The 25,151-nt window shown below is 36.7% G+C and overlaps 1 protein-coding gene across 1 annotated transcript in view; it reads left to right on the top strand.

The window, feature by feature from the left end:
* VWA8 (von Willebrand factor A domain containing 8) overlaps positions 1 to 25,151 on the top strand; it is a 198,992-nt gene that overhangs the window by 14,200 nt on the left and 159,641 nt on the right. The window contains exons 3-8 of the mRNA XM_086611803.1: positions 5,970 to 6,100; positions 8,236 to 8,346; positions 20,751 to 20,918; positions 23,248 to 23,412; positions 23,822 to 23,871; positions 24,205 to 24,313. Coding sequence (XP_086467929.1) covers positions 5,970 to 6,100; positions 8,236 to 8,346; positions 20,751 to 20,918; positions 23,248 to 23,412; positions 23,822 to 23,871; positions 24,205 to 24,313 — 734 coding nt within the window. The remainder of the gene's footprint in view (positions 1 to 5,969; positions 6,101 to 8,235; positions 8,347 to 20,750; positions 20,919 to 23,247; positions 23,413 to 23,821; positions 23,872 to 24,204; positions 24,314 to 25,151) is intronic.

Genomic DNA, 25,151 nt, shown 5'->3' with positions numbered 1-25,151 from the left:
ATACATGGAAGACTAATTATCGTAAGGAATTTGAACAGAAGGTTTGTGCATATAATAATGACAAACAAAAAAAGCACTGAATGGATTTCTGTGCTGTAAAGAGAGTTGTTTTAATGTTGAGGAAATTTGGGTTATTTCTCTGTAGTAGGCTCGGTGGTGCCAGCAGTTCCTGTTATTTGTTCTTCACCTGAATGATCAGTGTTGCCTTAACAGTAAGGCGCCTCTGTATCCTTCTCCCAGAATGGCATGCACCACGTGCTGAAGTAGGGACAAGCGTGTGTGTTCAGCTATTGCTCAAGGTAGGTTCAGATTTGTGCTGGAAGGAGTGTTTGTTCACCTTTCTGTTAACTTTAGATCTGAGCATCAGAGTGCAGCACGTTACAGAGACAGGTTGTATTGCTGGATGATCGCAATTTTGGGCTAATAAAGACTTTTGTCATTACGTTTCTTCTTTCGTAGCCCAAGGAGAGATGTCTGTTATCAGAGATGATGATTATTTCAGCAGTTGGAATTTTCATGTAGACTTGCAGCTCATCCACTGCTTGACTGTTACCACCTAATCTAGAATCCGAAGTAGTGGGGTTCTTGTCAGTAGAGCTCTGAATGTTTTACAATGGTTCCCATTGTCCCCATTTTGTCTATACTGAGAGTGAGACACAGGGAGATACAGGGACATGGGAACCTTCAGTGAAGGTCTGAGCAGAGCTCGGGGAGTAGTCTGCACTGTTCCTTGTGCCTCAAAGCAGGGTCAGCTGAATCTGAACCGTTCCTGAGAGATGTTTGTCCTCCTTGTTCTTAAAATGTGCTGGTGACGTAGATTCCAGAACCTCTCTGCACGCTTTGCTCCAGTAATTAATGATTCTTTTGTGGGGAAAAAAAAAAAAAAAAAAAGCTTTTTCTGATGCCTTATTTAGATCTTCTTGGACATACTTTTAGTTCCCTGGGGCTTGTTCTATCTAGCATAACCGTGATGTACAGATTTCTTTTTTCTTCACTGTGATTCTCTTTTGCATATTGGAAAACAGTTGTTACAGTTTTCAGTAATTTCTTTTCTAGAATAAATTCCGATTTCTTTAACTTCTCCCTGTATTCCAGACTTTTCATAATTCTTCTTACTTTTCTAGAATCTCTCAAACTTATCTGTGCTAGGCTGAGCTGTTGTGCTCAAAAGCAGACACAGCATGTCCCTCAAGTTTGATTCTGAGCTACAGATAACTGCTCTGACTATGTATTTCTCTGAGTTGTACATCCAGCTAAGAATAGTTTCATTTATTCCATGTTTATATATCACTAGGACAAACTGAGTCTTCTGAATCCCATTCAGTGTTCCTTCCAGAAAGCTATTTGCTTTTATGTCCTTCCTTTATATTCTCTTCTCATTTATACTCACATGGAGAAGTGTGATTTACCTATGTAGATCTTATATCTTTCTGTGAAGCAATCAACTCGGAGGAGTTAATGATAAATGAGTTTACAGTCTCATCCAAGAAGTAGCTTCCCCCTTTCTAAGCCCCTGCAAAGACTCACAACTTGTTTCCTTACCACCGCAAGAGCAAAAATTGTTGGAATGAAGACCGTTTCCTATGAAAAATTTATGGGGAAAAATAGTATTCCAGTGAAAACTATCCGTGATGTAACCGCATAATGAGACTTTTGAAAACTCCTTGGGCTCTGTGCATCAGCAGAAAACTGGAAGAGCAGCAATGTTTTACTTGCGAAGTGCTAAATGAAAGCAGTTGAAAGGAGGCCACATAGGAGAGCCACCCTCTTCGCCTTGGCCGCGCTGCCTCCCTCGCAGTGTGCTGGGCAGCTTGCTCTCCTCCGTCATTGTCCCTCAGCCTGAACAAGCTGTGAAATAAGCTCACCGAGCTGAGACTTTTGAACATTTTAACTTTTTGGTATGTTTTTATGCTTTTAGACAAAGACTTCCCTCCTTGTCCCCTCCTTCCTTAACCATATTTTACGGCGGCCGCCCCTGTGCTGGATGTAGTGCAAATTACTGTGGAAAGCCTGGTAGTCAGAAGACAGGGAGGTCTTAGGAACTTTCACGTCCCCTAATAAAAGGAGCCATTCTCAGGCTCTGAACATGCACTGTAGCAAAGGTTCAGGGTATGCAGAAGTCTTTTTTTATTCTATTGAAAGTTATATATATGTTGGTGTCTTCTAAGTGCCTGCTGGTTACTATGATACTGAACGATCTAGAGTCATACAAGGACATGAGCTGCAGTGAATGTTGTACCACATCTGGAAGAGATATTCTTGGGAATCAGTTCATTTATCTGTCTGCATCTGAACAGTGGGAAGGGGTAGGTGTCTCCTTCATTTATGGTATTTCTTCTGTAGGTGGGACACAAGGACTTGCCAGCAGATGCTGTCTGCTATCTCCAGTGAATCTTACGGCTTCAGTGAGTGTAGCATGTGCCAAGAATTCAAGTATGAGTGAACTGGAAAATTTCCGAGGCAAGCACAGCCACTTCAGTCTTGGTTTTATCAAAAGCTGATTTGTGGATCAAACAAGAGCAGCTGCTGCATTTGCTTCAAAATCTATCTACGTTTTCTTCTTTTCGTTTTTGGGGATTTCTTCATTCAGCTTCGACTACTCACTTCACAAAATGTTTGTGCAGATTCTGCTAGGTGTTGTCCTACTTATCACATATTACAAAGCAATAGAATGCTGTTTCTTTCACTGGCCATCCTCGATAGATAGGAATAGCAAATTGTAGCACCAACAACTCTCCTGCATGTGCCAGATGGTGTCTTTCAGAATACACTGTAGAGGCTTCCTACGCACCATCCTGCAGATTAAGGCTATGGGGCCAGCTACTCAACTAGTGCAAATCAGCAGAGTGCTACTAAACAGATTGTGCACACCCAGTTTGCATTAGATGTTATCTGACTCATAGGATAATTAATAAAAATTGCTGTGATATACATGCTGATGCTTTTTTCAGCTAATTTGCCCTGTCTTCTAAAGATAATAGAAAATGGTTGTATGCTGCTTGTAGTAAAGTTAATATACAGTACTTGAACAGAGAGGAATTTTTTCAAGTCGTGTTAGAGAAAACATGAAAGTTTTGCAATGCAGATGCCACAATAAAAGCAGTCTAAATATATAGAAATAACATTCAAGATACTGTGTACGTGCATCTGAAGTTGCTTTTGAAAAGCATGTTGTGCTTTGGAAACAGTTTATGCAGCATAGACTGCATGTACAAAAATTTCTGATCTTAGAAGGACATAACTGGGAAACTGAAGTAGGCTTAGTATCCGGAGCAATGTACAGATATTACACGTTAGAATAAAAGGAACTGACAAAAGGAAGCTGCTGTCATGACAGTTCACCTTAGGGAACGCTTGCTTTGAATTTTCAGCATTATTTGTAACGGGCTTTCTTTGAATGAGTTTACAGATGGTCAGTGTTACTGACTTTATGGTTGAAAACATGTATTATAATTAATCCAGCTGTAATTTGTGTGTGAAGAGAATGAAGTAATTAAACTATTTTCTAGGAAATGTATCAATAAGGAATTGCTTTTCATGTCCTTTTCTCAAAAAAAAAAAAAAGTATAGTTAGGAAATTATAGGAGATTTTTAAAAGTTGCATTGCATTTGGCATATTAATGTTTCTGAGGAAATTTGACCTGTTTAAACATGATAACAAGAATATAAGTGCCATATATATATATACACTCCTTAAGGTTTGCAGGAACATCACGTTCCTAAGATTTTTGATTTTTTGTTTGAGTGCTGTACATTCATGTTCTTTTACATGACAGTTTATTTTGCAGATGCTGCTGAACATTCTTAAATCTTGTTTCTATTTCTAGTACTGCTTTTAAGTCTGACCCGAGTTTTTTCTTGAGGCTATCCTGAAAATAAAAAAGATAGCTAAACATATTAATGTGAATTACACCAGAGGCATCTGTAGTCGTGCTGTGGCAAAGCTGTTTTTGCCATTGCTTCTAATGCATGACTTTTGAGATGACAGAATTCCGTGTATTAGCAAGATTTCCAAGCTTATTTGTCCACTTTAAGTAAAGTAACTTTTTTTGGGGGGGGAACAGCTATTATAAAAATACACTAGATGCAAATTGGCTTGTTTATTCAACAGGTAGGAGTAATAATGAACGTGCCTCTTAGTGAGATCTCTGTCATGCAGTTTTAATGGTACCTTTAATGTAATACTTTTTATTTGTGTGATGCTTTTCAAATTGCCATACCTGTTCGGTAGCAAAATTTGGACAGAGCAGTTCTTCTGGTATGATGTATTACCCTTTGTTTCCCAAAGAATATATGTAATAGGAACTTTCTCGGTTTTCTTGAAAATCTCGTAGAAAGGAACATGTTATTCTCTGTGAGGAATTTATTTGCATTTGGCCTGTTGTGTGTGGTACGTGTGATGTGCATTGGTTTTGGAAAACAGTGTTGCAGTAGAGAAGAAGAAAGTATTATTGCATTCATGTGGTCTTACCATACCATATATAAAAACTAATCCTGAGCATGCTAATGATAGTTTTTTAGGAAAACAAAACAAAAAAGCAAACCTGAAATGTTCATTTACAATTAATCTGATAATCCTAATGCACAGATTGCTCACCTGCGTGAGTTTATTACTGTTCATGTTGGTGGTGAGGATATAGTAGATTTCTCTGAAAGTGGCAGATTATTTCAAATGGTTTTCCTGAGTGCCAGACCAAAACATTCAGTCGGGTTTTTTTGATTAAGTTTTCCTTAGCCACCTTTATGCTTGAAAAATCTTCCTTGAATCTCATGCAGGCATTTAATAGTGTTTCTTTGGTTTTAAAAAAAAATGAATTTCAGTTCTGATATACAAAAATTCAACAGTGAACTGAAACCCCTCAGAGCTAAGGGGCACTATTGCTTGCTGTCTTTGACTCTACCCCATGTGTACTGCCTCCCCTGTCTAAGCAAAATGATGTAGAACTGAGGCTTGGTTTTTAAAATTTTGGCTTCTAATTGCAATCAATAATCACAATGAAAAAAGGTAAATACTCAACTACAAATTTGAGATTTCATCACCTCTTGCTCCTTTCTTACTGCACTTCAGCATCCCAGACGCCACCCTCGAGGCTCCGGCTACAAACCCCATCATCGGTCTTGTCAGATTGTTCTGAAAGCAACCATATATGTACATGCATACATAAATCTCCCTCCTGGCTGGCTTGTGTTCTCGTTCTCCTCCTGCACTAGTGCTTTTTGCTTGTGTCTGAGAAAGGACCAAGCTTTGCTGGGGGGTGTATGTGAAAGAGTATTCTGGGGGTAGAGTGACGTACGGCAGCGGGAATGGTACCTCTCCTTCAATGTTTTCTTTCTGCATGGTGGTTTCCAGCGCTGCCAACATTTTCATATACGTGGTAAGGTTTTTAGTTTAATTATAATCAGGTTATTGCTTTTTTAAATAATAAGGGGATGGTATTCTTAATAGAAATAAGTCAGTCTGCTTTGAGATGGTTTTTGTTATGATTTTGGAAGCTGCGTGGTATTGATGTAGTGATATTGCAAGGTTTGCATTTCCTTGATAATTTAGTTCTGTGTTTTATTGTGTCAAAATGTAAACAGGAATGCACTTGCCTTTTAAGAACATAGCAAATTAAATATATCCCTGAACATTAATTTTAGTCCAATGCAAGCAAAGTACTTCTTTTTTTTTTTTAAGAATCCACAATATTTTTTCTGGTTTTTGTTGGCTTTTTTTTGAAGGATGAAGTTGGGCAGAGAAAAAGGCAATGGGTAAGATAGGTATATAAACTTTTATGTAAATTAAATAGTCTAATATAAACTGTGTGGAATTCCCTGCTTTTCAGCTATCCAGCTTTAGGAGAGCACATCTTTGTGTGTCTGTTTTTTATTTTTTTTGGATATAAGAACAAAGAAATGTGTGAATGGCCAGGTGTCTAACACTTTTCAAAATTAAATTATGTGTTCTTATCTTTGTGTTTCTTTCAAAGTGACAGATTCTTTGGCCCAGTCTGTAGTCCACCATTTAAGATGGATAATGCAGAAAGATCTTCTTGGCCAAGATGTTTTTCTTATTGGTCCTCCTGGGCCTCTCCGGAGATCTATTGCTATGCAGTATCTGGTAAGTATGTTGGTTTAAATTCTTGGAGATGTAGTCATTAGTGTCAGTTAGGCATTCCTCTACTAGCCAAATTGTAAAAGGTAGTCCTAGAAAAATCTTGCAGCAAGCTACTTAGGAGGTAAATAAGTTTTTCTATCAATGTGCTTTCCAAAGTTCAATTTTTGTTATAGACAAGTAGAAAGTACAGACACTTTAATACATGTCTTTCTGCTTAAACTCCAGGAAGAAAAAAAAAAACCCACAGTTGGAAAACTGTCTTACCATATGCTATCACAAATGGAGAAACAGTTTGTTCTAGGCATTATGTATGTTAGAAGATTAAGATATCTGCCTACTGTTACAGACAACAAATCGTTTTTGCTTCGTTATATAAAAAAAGAAATGAAGGAAAGGGTTTGGGAGAGGAGTGTTCTGAGTAACATTTAGGAACAGTTACTGTGAGTGATTAGAAAGTGTAGATGTGTGTATGGTCCTCTCTTGGAACGTGTGAAGGACTTGCCTACATCCATCTGCATGAACCATGGCAGCACCATGCGCAAAATTTCATGCTTAAATCATTGGTGCCCTTAAATGATCAAGAGGAGGGGATTGTCTGCCCCAAAAAGTGATGTGGGTAGAACTTTGTCGGCCATGAGCTCTATCTAGCTCTATCTGGCTGGGCAGAAGGATCACAAATGGAGGTGTATAAACAATTGTCATAGAGATCAGCCATTTCTTTAAAAATCAAAAGATACTAATTCAAAGACTAGCTCTCAGAGGTAAAGCATACAGGAGAAAACGGCAAGATTTTGAGCTTTGGAAAGAGCAAAGATTTCTACTTCAGCAAACCAGATACACTACTTGAGAGCTCGATGCATTCCTTAAAATAAATGAGAACAGTTTAGTATAACCTAAAAAGAGGACATCGGAAACACCTGCTATCCAGGCATGGAACATGGAATGTATCGTGTTGTTTAAACCCCTGTTTGTATGCACCTGAGCTATTTAAGAAAGGCTGCAGCTTACTGTGTCAGTGCCGTGCCAAACACATGAAGGCTAGTCTTTGCCCGTGAGCTGATACATGCTGTGGTCCCGTTGATGAAGCTATGTAAGCCTGGAAAACTTTTATCTGGTCTTGCTGAAAGCTACTAGTATGAGTTCATACACAGGGATAATTGTTGAAGAAAACTCCTGTATTCTACCTTTTTTTTTTTTCTTTAATTATGAGAAAGTACAGTTGTATCTACCTGCAGCAGAAAGGAATTGGTGGCTTTGTAACTGATAGGCACTGAAAAAGTGGAAAGGAAATAATTTTCATGGGTTTTTATATCTTTCATTGATTTTTTTTTTTTCTTCATACAATTATAGTTAAAAGCTGCCTCTGGAAAGAGATCTGTTAAATATATCATACGTTTAATTGAAGGGTAAGGGCTAAGAGCCCTTCAGTATTAATCTGTTTCCTAGCAGAATGCATGATAACCGAGATAAGGAAGTAGCAGGAACATCAGGTATAAATATGTGGCTGGCTTTTTTTCCTTCAAGATAGAAAATGCGAAGTATATCTCATATTGAATCAGAATAAACAAAACATTAACCCAAGGATTCTCATTTTTTAAGTAGTCTGTAATTTTACAGATGCAGACTGCATCTCTGACATTAAGGGGAGAGAGGATAAGAACAATATAGTTCATCAGTGTACTGGCAAAGCGTGTTCAAGTAATAATCACAACTGCAGCACAGTATAAGTGTTATGGAGCTGTGAGGGTCGAAGCTTTTCAGTCTTTTACGGAAACCTTCAGATTTTTATTCATGATTTGCAGATGCTGATTGTTTTTTGGAGTCCAGAACCAGAAGATTAACTTACAGGATGTTACAAATGTTCAAAGGAAATAATACATAGTGAGTTACTATGTTTTCAGAACAGGTTTGGGGAAAATAAAAGTTTATTGAGCAGAAGTTCAAACCATTTTGTTTGAGGCAGAACACACTGTGAACATTTTAAAAATGAGATATTAGGTTTTGTTCAGAGTTATTTCAGATCACTGTGCTGTTGCCTAGAGCTCTTTTGTACAATTATACCACTAGGCCTATTGTTAAAGTTCACTTACTAGGGTTATAGTCTTATTTTTGTAATAACTTCACACTGTTGTCCACAGGAGCTAACAAAACGGGAGGTTGAATATATTGCACTATCGAGGGACACCACAGAAACTGACCTCAAACAGCGACGAGAGATCCGAGATGGTAGTGCTTTTTATCTTGATCAGGCAAGTTGCAGTCACACACAACCCAATTACAGTTTACAAGTAGTTTGAAGGAAGTCATGGTTTATATTACGAAAAATTAGCATGTGGATTACAGACTGACTGACATGTTTCTGATGCAGTTAGAAAGTCTCATATAATACTCTTGATCTCGTTATTACCGAAAATGTTATCTTTAGTCAAATCCAAGATTACTCTGTCTCTTAAGAGTTCTAAAGGGTTGAATTAGGCAGACTATTTTTGATATGCTTCTGTAATGAGGAGTGAGATACATTCTGTGCGAGTTAGACAAGTGCTTCTCTTGGTATGTCTCTCCCCTAAGACTTGTAGCACATTAGATGGATTCCTGAAGTGAATCTTCTGATCTAATTTCATTGAAAAAGAGTCTAATTCATGTATTTTAAGACTGCTCTATGTTGAGAAACCCAATCACAGTAAATGGAGACAATTTGGAGATTTGATAGCTCACTGCTGATCTGTACTAAAATAATGATTTTAAACACTCCTGATATCAGTATTGCCCAAATCCATTAGCTGATTTAGTACAACCATGGAGTGACTTAGGTTAGGTAAGATTTCTCCTTGTAAGTTATCAGTGGCTTGTCTCCCTTTTGATTATGCAGGTAAAATATACACTTCGTTTAGAATGTCTGTATTTCTAGATACCTAAAATTCTTTTACAAGTTAGGTTTCTAATTAAATAGAGTGGATGGGTTCCTCTAATGTAGTGTGAATTTAAATGTACTATCTAAAACAGTTTTCAGTTGACAATACTATGGAGGTTAGTGATACAACCATCATATAAGTGATTCATGGGTGGAAAGGTAGACAAGAACAGGGAGAGGAAAGAGAACCTAAAAGCTTTGTTCTTTAAAATAAAGAGTTTGGTGGTTGTTTTTTTTTTTAAATTCTCAATGATCTCTTTTTCAGCCTCCACACTTTTAAAAAACCTTTAAATAGATCTTGAAACCACAACAAATGACTTTGAGCAATGGAAGATCCTCAGAATGAAGTATGACAACTAATCTAAATAATTTTTTTTAGGTACTTCTGGGACTTCAAATTATCTCATGCTTAAACTGGAAATACGAGGGTTGCACAATATGAGGTCCTTTAAAGTACTGTACTGTGGATTAGGGCTGTAAATGTATTCTCATTTACCAGAGGATAAGAGCATTTGTGTAGACTATGGGGTTAATTCATTAACTCATGTTAGCTCCATGCCTAACTGCTGTTATGGACAGCCTTATCCTCACGCTTGCTACAGGATAGTCAAGGTAATTTATCCCTGGTGTAAGAGTATTAGTTAAGTAACATTTGTAAGAGCCACTGTATCAGGGACTGTAAGAAGCTCACCAAGATGTGAGATGGTCTGTTAACCCTGTGTTTGTTGGAAGACTTTGATCCCAATGTAAGTGTGAGGCAGCTTGCTTCACTTCGTACAAGCTATTTTGAGTGATCTCACTCCAGAAAGAACATTCTAGGAAGATTAGCTTTCTAAGGTAGTAGTCTTTCTTCCTCAATCTGTTGGAAATTCTCTGTTAAAAGATTTTCACCAGAGTCCAGCACAGCAGTACTTCAGACCAAGACTTTCCTGTAGCAAGATACCAAAGTACTAAAATCAGTGATAATCATGATGTCTTTCTTCAGCTCATGTGTTACTCACCACGTATGTAACCAATGTCCAAAGGGAAGATGAGAAATTAAATCATTTGAATTTAGATGAGCACTTTTAAAATACTGGAAACATGAAAGATGAATCTCATAGATAGTGATGTTCCAGCTGAAGTTTTCTAACCCTACATTTTAGTTAGGCACATAAAATATGGTACATGGTTATGTTTAGAACCATCACATATCTAATTATAGCTCAATAATAGAAGGGAATAAAGTTTTACAGGTTACACTGGGGTTTGAGTTTTGCTTAGTTTATTTAGTGATTTTGAGGTTTGCAGGTGGCTGTACCAATTCAAAACATTAAACAAGTCGGACACTACTCTCTTTAAAACCCAGACCATGCACTGCTTCAAGGCAGAGAAGGCTATAGTAGGTAACCTTAACAAAATATTCCCAAAAGAGCTTGGATTGCTGCCGTTGCCATAGGACAGCTAAAGACAAGGTGAACTCATGTGAGGGACTGAAGATACAGGTTATGCTTTTCAGATTTACATACCATTTCCCTTCCTGTGAATTCTCATGCTTGCTCTCCATGACACACGAGAGAAGGCAGCAAATCTTGAAAGTCTGGTTTCCAGAACATCCACTGAATGAATTCTGTGGGTCAAATAAAACTTAGATGTTCTTTAGGATAGGTGAGACTGTTTGCATGCAAGTCATAATATAGTAATGTAGTTACCTTACACTTTGAATAGTCATATACTGTAAGGAAAGCTGGCATCTTGTTACCAGAAATAACTTCAATATAATGAATCATCAGGTTTGCAGACCCACAAAGGATTGCAAAGTTGTCTGTGAGTGATCGTTAACATGCTGTGGTTGTTTATAGCTCTACGTTTAATAGTGACGGGTTAAATACTGTAAGTTGGTATCTCAGATGTCTCAAAATGTCTGAGACATTTTAACATGAAGCTACGGAATGTGAGTGCAGTTAGTTATTTAAGATAGATTTGGAAGATGGTGATTTGGAAGCAGTGATTGAAGTTCTGTATTGAAATGCATATTAAAGGGCTGGCATCAAATATCCTTGCATATTAGCATTTCTTAGTACTAGAGTGAATCAAGTGGGAGAAGATTTGGAGTTGGAAGTTAGAAGAGATATCTGATCAGGAGGGTGAGGGGAAAGACGGTTTTTTATTTAAAACAGAAATAAGAGACCATTAAAATAAAGGTAAACATTGAGTTACCTAATTCATTTCCAATTAAAATCGTGTAAAATAAAGGACTAATAATAGGGTGAATTATTTGTTTTCATTCAAGTTCTATTTTCTTGTCTTTTCCTTGGGCCATTAAATTTGTTTTTCACTGTTACAAGCCTCAGAAATGTCATTATTGCTGTTATTGAGACAATTAAGTAACCTCTTGGTTTTATTCTGTAATTTATTGCATGGATTAATTATGTTGTGTATCAAGTAATTAGTTAGAATTACTTTATGTTACTTAAATATTTAAATGGAAGCTTCAAGTTTTGCTTTTATTGATTGAAGATCTTGTCTTCCAGAGTGGTTTTCTGTTTCTGGAACTCTTTGTGGTTGAGCCATCAACTTGATTGAACTAGTGTAGAAATTCTAATATTAGCCTATTTGTTTTCAAAAATTAAGAAACTGGATTTGATATTTTTATATCCTTTTTTTTTTTCCCTGTTTCTGATGCAGTTTTACTTGTTATTCTATGTTTGTAGCTATAAAAGGCACACTTCTGGTTTAAACTCTTGTTACTACAGCCTCTAACACTTTAAAATATTACATCAAAGGAGATCTTACATTGTTTTGATGTAGTGAATGCAACTGGGAGACCAGCTGAGCCGTTTTGTTAGTTCTTGAGACATATTGCTTCGGGATTGTGCTACAAACCATGTTGCCTGGTTTTGTTTACCCTCCATCATCTGGATTTCACGTTAAATGAAACAAGCTTCTCAAACACAGAGCACTTTATTAAGTGTACAGTCTTCTCTGTTTGGAACAATCAAACTCACTGAGCTTGGAATAAGTAGGAAAATATTGGATGGTTATGTGCTGAAAAACTACAAATACAGTGTCATGTCTTTGAAGATTGACTGATTAAGCTGCATTCACCAAGTGGATAAATATGTGTATCTGTCATTTCTGTATATACGGAGTTAGTCAGTTTTGGTGTATCTTTGAACTATGTGAACATACTCATTTTAGTAGAATAGTTTTGCATCTCTAACTGTACCAACATCATAAGTTATATACAATGATAAAATGTAAAACTGATTATCAAGATACCAGAAAAATGATCTTCTACTGTGGCTTGAAAAATTTCATGTAGTGATCAATTAAACATCCAAAGTGACAGAAATGACAGCTTAAACTATCCTGTTGATAAAATGAACATGACGTGAAATCCCCTGGAGTAACACTACATGGACTTGAGTTTCGTTTCTTTTAATCAAAAAAGATTAGAAAGAGAATTATAAAATAAGACATGAGATTAGTTGCATGAAATTATCATAACATTTAAGAGTATGTGTGTATACATACGTATATATGTTTGTATATACATATCCAAAAAATTCTTTCTCTACCCTAGCGAAGAGATGAGTAAGAATAATTCAGCTTTTAAAAAAATTAGCCAGTGAGTGCAAATTGTGTAATTCTGTGACTTACTAACTTACTCCCTTGGAGGTGACTGTATTTTTGATGGGCTGATAAGTTAGCCACAACAAAGTCGCTGTCAGAAATGATAACTTAGTTGACTGACTGTCATTGCAATATATGTCTGTCTAGTACAGGGAGCTAGACAGCAAAGTCTGTAGAAAGAAGAGGCAAGCAATGCAGTGCTCTGGAATTATGAATGTCTATTAGTTTTCTTGTTGGTCAGACATTGCACAGAAAGAGGGAAATATTAGGTAGAAACCAACAGTATTTGGATGAAGTTAATCTTTATTGATGTTGGCATAGTATATCTTGTATCTAAAAAGAAAATGCATGATAAGGACTCCTGTATACTAGCCTCTTAAATCATAGAAGTGATTTTGTTTTAAGAATTTGCAGTGCTTCTTTTAGGTTTCTAAAAGTGTCAGCATTTAACTGGATTTGTTAGGTTAGCAGTTCAGACTCTGGTGTCTTGTTTTGATGTAGAGTGCATATAGATGAATGTCTGTGATGTTATTTGAGGAATAGCTGTTGGGGCTGTTCAGCCTGGAGAAGAGAAGGCTCCGGGGTGATCTTATAGCAGCTTTCCAGTACTTAAAGGGGGCCTACAGGAAAGCCTACAGGAGAGGGACTTTTACAAGGGCATGTAGTGATAGGACAAGGGGCAATGGCTTTAAACTGAAAGAGGGTAGATTTAGGTTAGATATAAGGAAGAAATTTTTCACTCTGAGGGTGATGAGGCACTGGAACAGGTTGCCCAGAGAAGTTGTAGATGCCCCATCCCTGGAAGTGTTCAAGGCCAGGTTGGATGAGGCTTTGGGCAACCTGGTGTAGTGGAGGGTTTCCCTGCCCATGGCAGGGGTCTTGGAACTAGATGATCTTTGAGGTCCCTTCCAACCCTAACCTTTCTATGATTCTATGAATATTAGGACTGTGTATTTGTAATTCCTTATAGGTTAAAATCAAAGGTGTGGGGTTCTTTTTTCATATGTTTGTGACTGTTACATACATACTCCACTGTCTTTTCAGCTAGTATTTCCTACAGTGCAGGAAGGGGCAATACTTTGGAACATCTAGGGTCATAACATTCATAGGCGATGGGGACTTGATGGATGGTACTCTGAATCAAAGTGATTTACAAGTGATAAGTAACTTCATCATTTTTAGATATCTGTCAAGTTCTTAATTTCTTTTTTATTCTGCTACTTATCAGGAAGAAAAATGTAAATAACCCATCTCTCTTATTCTTGACCAGAAGACAGGAGTTGTATAGAAGGAAGAGAAAAACTCCTAGGTTTCTTTGTTTGTGGATATTTGCATTGGTAAATCTGTTCAAAAACTCAGATGACTTGCTTCTGGGCCTGCTCTCTGCCAAAGATGCAAAATGTTTCACATACTTGATGTAAATATACTGCTGTACTAAGATACCTGGTGTAAAGTGGCTAAAACGGCCAGACCCTGCCCAGTTGGAACGTAATTTCTTGTAAATACAGTTTGCAGGCACTGTTGCGAAAACACGCCATATTATGGGAAGGGGTGATGGAAATAAAACAGATCATTTGATGTGTGGTAGTTCAAAAAAAGAAAAAAAATTGTGGAGAAAGCTGATATCAGTGACTATGAAATGAAAGATTTCCAGTTCTTGTCACTTTAACATATTTATGATTATATGATTATATGTCAATTCACTTCCTAGGGTAAACTTTTCTAGCCTAGTTTTCTGATTCAAACCTACAGTAAATTCAGGTTGTTTCTTTTTTAGTTACTTTTCTTTCTGTGCCACGGTGTTGCATCATGAATTAGATGCTCACGAGCTCAGGCCATTCTTGCTTACTGAAACGTTATCTTCTGCAGACAGCTGGAGTCTCACTTTGGATACTAACTAGCCTGGTTGGTGGTGCTCTGGTATACTGTGATTCTCTGTCTTTTTTTTTTTTTTTTTTTTTTTTTTTTAAATAAAAATGAGTTAATAACAGTGTGAAATGCAACTTTCCCTGTAATTTTCCTAATGTTACGGGGGAAAATTAGCTATAAAACCCACCCAGAAAACACTTGATTAACTCATAGTATCGTAGAATCATAGAATGGTTTGGGTTGGAAGGGATCTTAAAGATCAACTAGTTCCAACCCCCTGCCATGGACAGAGACACCTGACCAGGTTGCTCAAAGCCTCATCCAACCTGGCCTTGAACACTTCCAGAGATGGGGCATCCACAGCTTCTCTGGGCAACTTGTTTCAGTGCCTCACCACTGTCAGAGCGAGGAATTTCTTCCTTATATCTAGTCAAAATCTCCCCTCTTTTGGTTTCAATCCATTACTCCTTGTCCTGTCACTGCATGTCCTTGTAAAAAGCCCCTCTCCAGCTTTCTCCTAGGCCCCCTTGAGGTACTGGAAGACTGCGATAAGGTCTCCCTGGAGCCTTCTCTTCATAATCCAGCCGTCAGGGAAGTAGGCTGAATAGTGAAGATGTAGCCCCTCACTCCATTGCAGAGGGAGAGAAGGTTGAATTATTTAGTTCTTAAGTTACTATTTTAATTTGACTAACCACATTAGTTACTATTTTATTGATTTTAATAGAACCTGAACATGACATTTGAAATATATGTAGCTCAATATATTTATAGCCTAAATTGAAAAATGCAAACCCATAGTTTATCATCATCTGCAAAGTGAAAAAATGTGTAACAAAAAAAAGAGAATACACATTTTAGATAAATAGTAGGTCCATTTGTAATCTCATCTTTGAATGACATTATACATTCAGAACTTTTTTATTAGATACATGCTATTTTAAACTCAAACACAAGATTTTACAAATATTTAAGGAAAAAGATAACTGTAAGTTTTTATGAATAGTTGACATTGAAACTGGTTGAACATGGCTTTTAATATCACTTTATCTTACTACTTAATTTTTGACAGTATTTTTATTTTGGAGGAAGTATGTTATTATTTCAGTCCATTAAATAGTCATCCATTTTAGCATTGCTTAACAGCTTTCCTGTTTGCTCAACTCATGAGATAAAACAATAACTAAGGAATTAGGCCTAAAAACTGCACAAATATATTGAAATATGTTCTTTGGTAGAGGCATACCATTAGACATGCTGTTTACTCTACAGATATTTTTAAAATCTAGTGAAGTAGATTCCTCAATAGGGAATAGCCTTATACGCTTCACTGCCCTCAACATCTGTTTGTACATCTATCTTTAAACTGTCTCTACGTTTCTAGATAATTTGCTGTTTCCGTATAAGTATTATAAAAAACTTGATGTTCTCATAAGTTCTGTTGCATCTTCTTGAAAGAATAACCTGACACACTTAACATTAAATTACAAGTCTTGGTCAATGTCCTCTTCCTTCCCTAGTAAAATGAGAAGTAAAAGCTCATAGCATACTCCATTCTACGTCTCTGTCATTTCTTTTCCTAGTATCTTTTACTTGTTGATTAGTTTTAATTATTTAAATTTGAAAAATTTGATTAATTGTACCTAACCTGTGGAAAGAAATTTAGAAGATACCTCTAATTTTGTGGTATTTGGTAGCTTGGTAGATTACAGGGACTCAAATTAATGTCCACTCTGGAAGATGGACTGCACCGTGGATTTAATAGCTCAAGTTAAGTTAGCCTGCTGCAGCCAGTCAGCATCGTGTTAGCTCAAAACCAGCCAAAGTTTTGTGTTGTCTTTACCAGATGGTCGTTAAGGATTTCTTTTCACTGTAAGAGACATCTGGACATACAATTCTTGAGATGTTTATGGGATACAAGAGTGAATGGAAAGACTTTGAGTGGATGAGTTTGTGTGGGATATTGTGCGGGTGGTGGGAACAAGATATTATGTTGGAAGGGACATCTGAAATGTAGGCTGCAGATGTGGAGAAACCTTACCTCATTAGCTCTTGTGTTCAGTGAGCTACTTGTTCTGTTGTTTTCCCACGTTGTAGTTTTGGTTGCTGTGCTTCAGTTGTCATTACAGGGATCCAGTTTTCAGACCAGGGGCAAGTCATTTTCTAAAAACAAACCTATTTTGAGGTAGCTCTTTAAAAAGACACATTTATTTATGTATTACAGTTGAGCAATTTCTAGCAATGTTTTTTCAATACGGTTCTGAAAGGTAGCCTGTACATGATGTTAAGAGTGATGCCCAGGTCTGAAAAATTAAAGCCCTTTAGAGTTTCCCAAGAACCTTCTTCATGGATTTCATTGTGACCAGAGTTTTCTGGTTTACAATATGCATTTTCCAGGGAAAAGATAACTACTGTTTCAGTTCTGGTATCTTAACCTATACTATTAAAATTTCTTGTGCCTTTGTATACTATTTTGGTTAGCTTTATGAAAACGTCCTCCTTTCTGTGGTGTTTGTGCATTTCAGTATGTGTGTTGTGGTGAGCTTTTTTCTGTCCTTCCTTTCTGACACTGCATAACTTTATCCACATGTTTATATACTGTAATTTATGTCAGAATTGGGGTTTACAGCTTCCTGCAGTTGTCATATTTTGCACTGCTCAAGTGGAGGAGTTTACCATGGTTCAGCTATGGTAAAGACAATGAAAGTCCACTTAGTGTTGTTTTGCTCCTAAGGTGTTTTTGCCTTTAAAGATAAAAATGTATTTTCATAGGTGCAGTGTGAAACCAGGGTAAGCAACGTGCATGACATATTTGTTGTGCAAAATCATTGCTATGTGAGCAGCACTGTGTGAAGGGTTTCTGCTCCCGGCCTGCGGTAGGTGCAGTTATTCCCTGGAGCAAGTGTCTGGGTTACCATCCTCCCAGAGCCCTAGGAGCATGCGTGGGAGGCAGCAGTGCCTGTCTTCCTCTGATGAGCAAAATAGTCCCTCACTGCAGTTACAATAAATCTGAAAGTAAACATTTCACAAATCCCTCTCGGCCTTTTAGCAAGAATTAATACTTTTAATCTTAGGTTTATCATCAAGGTTGCACAATATAACCTCCCCTGTCAAGTTGTGTTTTATGTTAAACGTTTAGAACAAATGAGGCTAGTGAGAGAGGGAGGCAGCAGAGCTATTTCTGGGTTTTCATTATAGAATTATGAAGATTTGTTTCGTGGAAGCATTTTTTTAAATGATTTTCAGTGACAGATTGCAAACTTACTTTCCTTCCTCTGATTTTTTTTTTAATGCATTTCAGTTTCCATACCAATCCATCAATACAGAGAAAAACTGAAATAGTGATTCAGAGGATGCCTTGTAGTATGCCTAGCTTATTGCAAAAACTTATTACTCATTACCCACCAGAATGCAGAAATAGCTGTTTTGATCTTAAAGAGCAGACTTTATGCTATTTAACACATGAACTTTAGAGGTAGATGAACTGTGCGTTTGCTTCATTGGATTTTGGAGAACAATTTCCAGCATTTCAGATATGCGTTGAAAATATATGAGGAGCACAATTTGGAAGAAAGCCAGTCAGAGTAAATGAGCACCCAGGTGGTGCTGGTGTTCGTGTTGTTACGGGGTGTCGTCTTTGATTAACCAGTGAAACACCGTGGCTGTGCATTCAGCCATTCCTGAAGCTGATTATAAAAGGTACATATAGGTAGGCCAAGACCATCTGTAGCATATCTTTTGAAATGTCATTGTATTGAGCAATAGGATTTTGAATAAAAAATAGTTTCCAAGCTCTGGAAACTGTTAACTTTTTAAGTTTTGATACTGTAAGCTGATGATCAGCAGGCAACATAGTGTAGTAGGCTGCTTCTCAGGATTGCACTGCTAATGGAGAGCATCTTCTTTCTTGAAGTTAATGATTGTTGTGTACTTCGTGATTTTCACTGTCTACCACTACAGCAGGTTACCTTCAAGTGCAAGTTCAGGAGAGGGATTTATGTTGATACTGGAAGCCTGTTATTTCAGCAAGCCTTCTCCATAGTGTGTGTGTGTCTCAACATGAGTCAACGAGATTCTATGGATACTCAAAATATTTTGAAACCATATGAACAGAATGTGTATTTTCCTCTGGCTAGTAAAACTCAGTCATAAAGTCTTCATAGACTTATAATATGCAGAATCCAACCAACTTGGCAAATAAATTGTTTGTTAAAGCATATTCTGGCTGTATCTCCAAGCTGCGTTTAGACAAAATAGCATTTTGTTCATGCCAGGTATTGGACTGACTGCTGGAGACTCAGGTTTTCTATTCAAGCAGGTTGAAGCAGATTTTGTACTTGACCAGTGACCTTCCTAGAGAAGAATGTTAGTACAAAATTTGTCCTTTGTACGAATTTTATGGGATGAGGAGAGGGGAATTTTATATTGGTCCTGAATTAACAAAAAAAACCCGAACCCAAACAACAATAAAAAAATCAATTCACTTATTGATTGCTTTTGGAAAGAATTGGTGATTCAGTGGAAGAGAAATAAACTGAGGATTATTACTTATTTAATGGGATTATTCCAGGTTCCTTAGATACTGATGATAAGGCTAGATATTAAAATGTTATGTAGAATGACTTTCAGAGAAGGGAACTTGATCTGGAAATGGGTGCTAGGATTTGCGAGGGCCTTTTTTCAGTAATGTTTGCTTGAATCCAGATTAGATACAGCAATTATTTCCATCTTAATAACGATGTGAAAAGCTTACGTTATGACTAATTTGCCAGTAGTTATTTATGCTTCTATACTGTACATAAGAAGTATCTAAATTAGTCTTATTATTTAGTGTCGTCTTTGTCTTCTCAGATGGATCTCTGATTGTTATATGCTTTGTACCATGTAGCAGTTCATTTGCTATGCTGAACTGTTCTTTGTTTCTAGTTTATGCTTATGCTTTTGTCCTTTAAACATCTGCTTTCATATGTAATTCTTATTTTTGTTCTTGTTATTTTTGTGTTCTGGCACCTCTGTTTTATTTCTTCTCATATCTTTCTTCTTTCTCTCTGGCTCATTTTTTGCCATCTATTGTATTCATCAGAGATTTCCGTCTAGCATCATATGACAGGTTCTTCTGTAGGAGTTTATAGGAGACATTCTGGGAGGAGATTTCATTTGTTCTCCCTTTGCAACTGTGCTTGTGTCTAAAATTGTGTTAAAATGTAATAGGAATGCAAAAGAAGACTCTTTGGTGCCTCTAAATGTTGCCTGTGTCTAAACCTGCCCCATTATTGTCTGATTAAACTTCTGCAAATTGGAAGTAGACAAGAATGCATTGAATTTCAGTCTTTACTGGACAGTAATTGTGAATATTAGACATGAAGTGTAGTTAATTTACCTGAGTGAATGTCATTGACTACAAGAAAGTTGCGCAAAATTACTATCATCAGAGTTTAGTTTTACATTTTGGCTCCACATAATGCACTTAAATAAACAGCCGCATATAAATAGCTAATAAAATGAGATACAGAAAAGAAATAACTTTCTCTCCCAAAGGATCCAAAGGTTTATCAAGTTAATGGCTACGTTTTTATTCTGGTTTTATAGAAAACCATGTTCATTCAGGGAATATAATGCTAAATCTTTTTAAGTTTATCACGTTTTTTAACATCTGACTATTTATAGCACTATTTTTTTTTATAATCCGTGTTTGATTTCAACAGACTTGTGTTCTAGTCAGACTAAAGCAATGTGCTGAGGATGAATTACACTGGTGCATAACAAAAGCAATAACTGGAACAATCCAAAGGAATACCTGACTTTTTTCTAAATATTTTAATATAATTGTAAACGTGTAATACCATCTTGATGTTATGTTTTCTATATAAATAGCTGTCCCAGAATTGTAGGTGGTGTTAAAATACCTGAAAAATACAAAATATTATGCAACATCAAAAACAAAAGGTGCCACATGTTAATTTATACTGGGTATACACGAAAATGTCTGCAAAATTATACATTTTATTCTGTTGGTACAAAATAGTGGAACTTCTTTTTGTCAATCCCTGTCATAGTTAGGAGACGAAAGTCCAGCTCATGAATGTGTAGCGCTGTTAAGGCAATCAACTATCACTCTTGCTAATCACTACTGGTGTGAATCTTACTGATTCTTGCAGAAATGAATACTGTTTTCAGAATCACCTGGAGGTTCTTTTTCAGCAGGATTTCATGAGATATGTAATGTGTATTTCTTTTTTTTTTTTTTTTTTTTTTGAAAAGTGTGCAGTTCGTGCAGCTACTGAAGGCAGAATCCTCGTGCTGGAAGGTTTGGAGAAGGCTGAGCGGAACGTACTGCCAGTGTTAAACAATTTACTGGAGAATAGGGAAATGCAGCTTGAAGATGGTCGTTTTCTCATGTCTGCAGAGCGTTATGACAAACTTCTGCAGGTTTGGAAATGTTATGGATTTTCCGTTTTGATTTTCCTTGATAGTACTGAAATAGCATTATGAAGGGGAGAGTATATACAAGCCAAATGGAGGAAATCTCAACAAGGTGTTTTTTATGGGATTTTCCGTGGTTTGAAATAGGCAGGGTGAAATCTATGTCCATCTAGTCAAACTACTGCTTGTAATAAAAAAAAAAAAAAAAAAAAAAAAAATTTCATCTGTATCTTGTCTGTGTGCAAGAAAGAGTAGCCAGTCCATGTTAACCTTGTATGAAGCCTGTATGTTTCTAAAATGTGAAAGCCACAATGTGAGAGTAACCGAAATATATACTTGTGAAAAGAGATTTAAGTTGAAATTGTTCCTATGAGGTTCAGATAATGCTTCAGTGTTGCAATAGCCATGTTCCTAAGCTCTAAAATGGTAGGATATAAAAAAATGAGGTCAAGATGGGTGACACTATATTCATCAGTGCTGTCTTGCCTTCAGTTTACAAAAGTGTTTGTAAACAGCCAATCTAAATTATAAGAAATGGTTGGAGAATTTTCTTTTGGTTAGAAATGGGATTTTAGTGTCTGCTGCCATTGCTACTTTAGCCATTTTCCTTTTTTTCAGGCTTTGAGTCCTCCTGCTTAAATTAGAGTGGATGCTTTTCAGGCTTTTAGGGACCTGAATAAATTTCATCAAACAGTTTCTAGTAGTACTTCACATCTTACTTTCATGTACTGTAGTTTCCGATCACATACCCGTCAGTCTCTCGTAACAGTCTGACCCCTGCTCGCTCATATTTCTGCCTGTCACACCTAACTGTGGTTAGGTATGTGATTCAGACCTGGGCAGCACAGGAAGGAAATTTGTAATAAGCCTTCTGTCATTGATCCTGATTTATATGAAGTTGCCAACTATGCTGAAGTACTGTAGTGGGTTTCTGAAAATACATCATTATTTCTTATGCTTCTCATCTGTGGTTACAATTCTTCTGATCCATGCCTTTTCCGAAAACTTTTTTATATTTAATTAGTAGATGCAGTTGTTGGAAGCATTATTGCTATGTTTTAAAAGTAAGCTTTTTAAATGTAATTGTATTTAAAGACTGAAAATGAGAATTCAAACTTAGACAAGATTTGGTTGCAGTTATGTGAAGTATCTTCTTTTTTTCCTTTTTAGTGCTTTTCTAATGATAAGATGTTTCAAAGTGAGTGCCTCAGGCACACTGCTAATAGTATATGAATTTAATGCATCTCTTTCTACAATACTAAATCTAAGATAGTTGTTTTGTTGTTGAGGAAATATTGTATTATATAAGCTAATGTTCATTTTCTCTTCTGTGTGAATAACTACTGTACATCTAGGTATGCAGGAAACGTACTCGTGTGGTTTCAAGGAAGACTTAACTGTGATGTGGGAAGACTAAAAAGTACATTTTTTGTATGCAATGAATCTTTTACATGACAACAACTGAAATACAACGACATTTAATGTCCTATTCAAGGAGTCTAGTTCTGTATTATTGCTTCTAATAAAGCATAATTTGTAAATTAAATTTTTAAAATGCAGATTTTAGTCTCCTTTACAGTTATAAGAGAGGAAAAAAGAAGAAAAAAAATTGGCTCATGGTAACCCACTTCTGATGTTTTAGAATAAAATAAGTTTTATGATAGGTTTATTTTCTATTCTTTGTGAAAATAATGTTGTAATGTTAACTTTTCAAACTTAACAATCGTGAGGTCTTCAGTCAAATTGCTAGAGGCCTGAAAGCTGCACCTAATCAAGCATTTTGGTTCATTTTGGTAAAACTAGCTTTTACCATCCACAAATTTACTGATTCAATGCTTTCTAGCCCCTCTGAATGAAAGATGAGAACATTACCTTCCAATATATCCTTCCAATACCTGAAGGGAACCTACCCGAGGGCTGGGGAGGGACTTTTTACAAGAGTGTCCACTGATAGGACAAGGGAAATGGGTTTAAGTTGAAGGAGAACAGATTTAGATTAGACCTTAGGAAGAAATTCTTCAGTACGAGGGTGGTGAGACTTTGGAATAGATTGCCCAGAGAAGTTGTGGATGCCCCCTGTCTGGAGGTGTTCAAGGCCAGGTTGGACAGAGCCTTGAGTAGCCTGATCTAGTTGAGAGGTGTCCCTGCCCATGACAGGGAGGTTGGATTAGATGATCTCTAAGGTCCCTTCCAGCCTATGCCATTCTATGATTCTATGATTACCACGTTTAGGTTGAAGGACCAGGGCTTTTAGTCAGTCTGCAACTTAGTCATCGTGAGTTTTTAATGATGTATTTTTTTTTCCTTCTTGTTGCTTTTTTTTTAATTAATTTAGGATCACACAAAATCAGAGTTAGATGCATGGAAGATTGTTCGGGTTAGTGAAGATTTTCGAGTGATAGCATTGGGCTTGCCAGTACCCAAATACTCTGGTAATCCTTTGGATCCTCCCCTTCGCTCTCGATTTCAAGCTAGAGATGTTTATCATCTGCCCTTTAAGGTAAGTGTTCTGGCAGAAGAGTTGGATTATCTGTACTGAATAGGGCTAATATTTTGATGTTATCTTTTACTTGCCTCACCTCTGAAAAGAGTCCTTGAGTAATAAATTTATCTTAAAGTGTATTTTTCATACTGGGGCCTAATAAATTCCTGAAAAGCAGGCTTAGAGTTGCCAAGGAGTGCTGCAGCAGGAAAATAAATTATGTAAACCAATATAACCCTAAAAGAAAGAGTTGATAATCTTCTTTTCTTTTTTTTTTTAATAAAATTAATTTTGTGTCAAGGAGAGAGTAGGCTCCTCATGTCTAAATTAGAGGGGAAAAATAGAAAATGCCTCGTACATCATGAGCTGTGACCCACAATATGATCCCAAAATTAATTTACTCTGTGATTTTATGTTCTATTTTCAGGACCATCTTCAGCTACTATATTCAATTGGATCAAACATTTCCACAGAGAGGTAATTTTTCATAATTAAAAAAAAAAAAAAAAAAGGAATGAATGAAGAAAAGCGATGTCCTTTCAGGATTCTGTGCTATTTTTGTATCTTCTGTTGCTGCATAGAGGCCAGAACTGAAGAAGTTTTTCAGTATGTGTGGGTGTGTGCTCGCACAGCTTTTTGTATGCAGCCTTCGTATAATGAATCCTTAATGCTTTAGAACTTCAATCACACCTTACTTATTTGCACTCAGAAATAGTTTCAGCATCTTATACTGTATTTAACTTTTTAGGCTTTAGTATTTTAAATATAGATAGCATGTATAAAACTCTGTAATTACTTTTTCCTATGCAGAATTTCTCAGCTCCTGTCTTTTGCTACAACTCTGTGCTCTCAAGAATCTTCTACACTGGGACTTCCAGATTTTCCTTTAGACAGCTTATCGGCTGCAGTTCAGATTTTGGTATGTGCATACACATGTGCTGTGAAACTGTATGGGCTTAAAATTTCTCAAAATTAGATCTGGATTATTCATGTTGTTAGAATAAGATTAACATGAACATCTAAAAAATAAACCCGAAAAAACTAAGGATGGTTTGAGGAAGAAAAGCCGCAGTCAGGTATCTTTGGATAATACTTTAACCAACTATATAGCATAATACTGAAGGACGAAGTATGGCTTGACACAAGATTTATGATATGATTAAATGCATCTTAGTGCTCAAAATAATGGTTTTTATTCTGCTAAGTCATCTTACCTGACTTCAGGGGCATTGATGGTTTTCCTGATGACACTGAGGTAATCAGTGGAGAGAAATAAAAATCACATCCCAGAAGTGCTTCTGATTTAATGGTATGCATGTAAATCAGATTGATTGCATTATGAAGACACTTGTTAACTCTCCAATGATACCTAAAAGGACCCAAAACAACTATTTAAATATGGGTTGAGGAGACAGTTAAGTTGTGTGAGGTGAAGCATACATTAGGTCTCTGGGTTGGCTGATGGATTTAGAATAGACATAGAGGGTTACCTGAAGATGCACGTTGCGCAATATGTGTGAAGATGCAATACTTTCTGACAACTACAGTCGATAGGAAAATACAACAACTGTACTCTTGCTGAGTTCCCAGGGACAGATCAGGCAGGTCAGGACTAAAGCTGTGGCAGTCTTTCTGCTTCCCCTGACAGGCTTTTGTTCCTTGGACTTTCAAATTACATGGTAGAAAGTCAAAGTAAAAACAGAAGGTGCCTCCTGAAGGAAGTCAGGGAGATGAGATCTGTATAAAGGGAGAGAGAG

This window comes from Tauraco erythrolophus, chromosome 1 (assembly GCF_009769465.1).
Source record: "Tauraco erythrolophus isolate bTauEry1 chromosome 1, bTauEry1.pri, whole genome shotgun sequence".
Lineage (NCBI taxonomy): Eukaryota > Metazoa > Chordata > Aves > Musophagiformes > Musophagidae > Tauraco > Tauraco erythrolophus.
The sequence above is the reverse complement of the archived record's forward strand: the minus strand, read 5'-3'. Positions and strand labels throughout refer to the sequence as shown.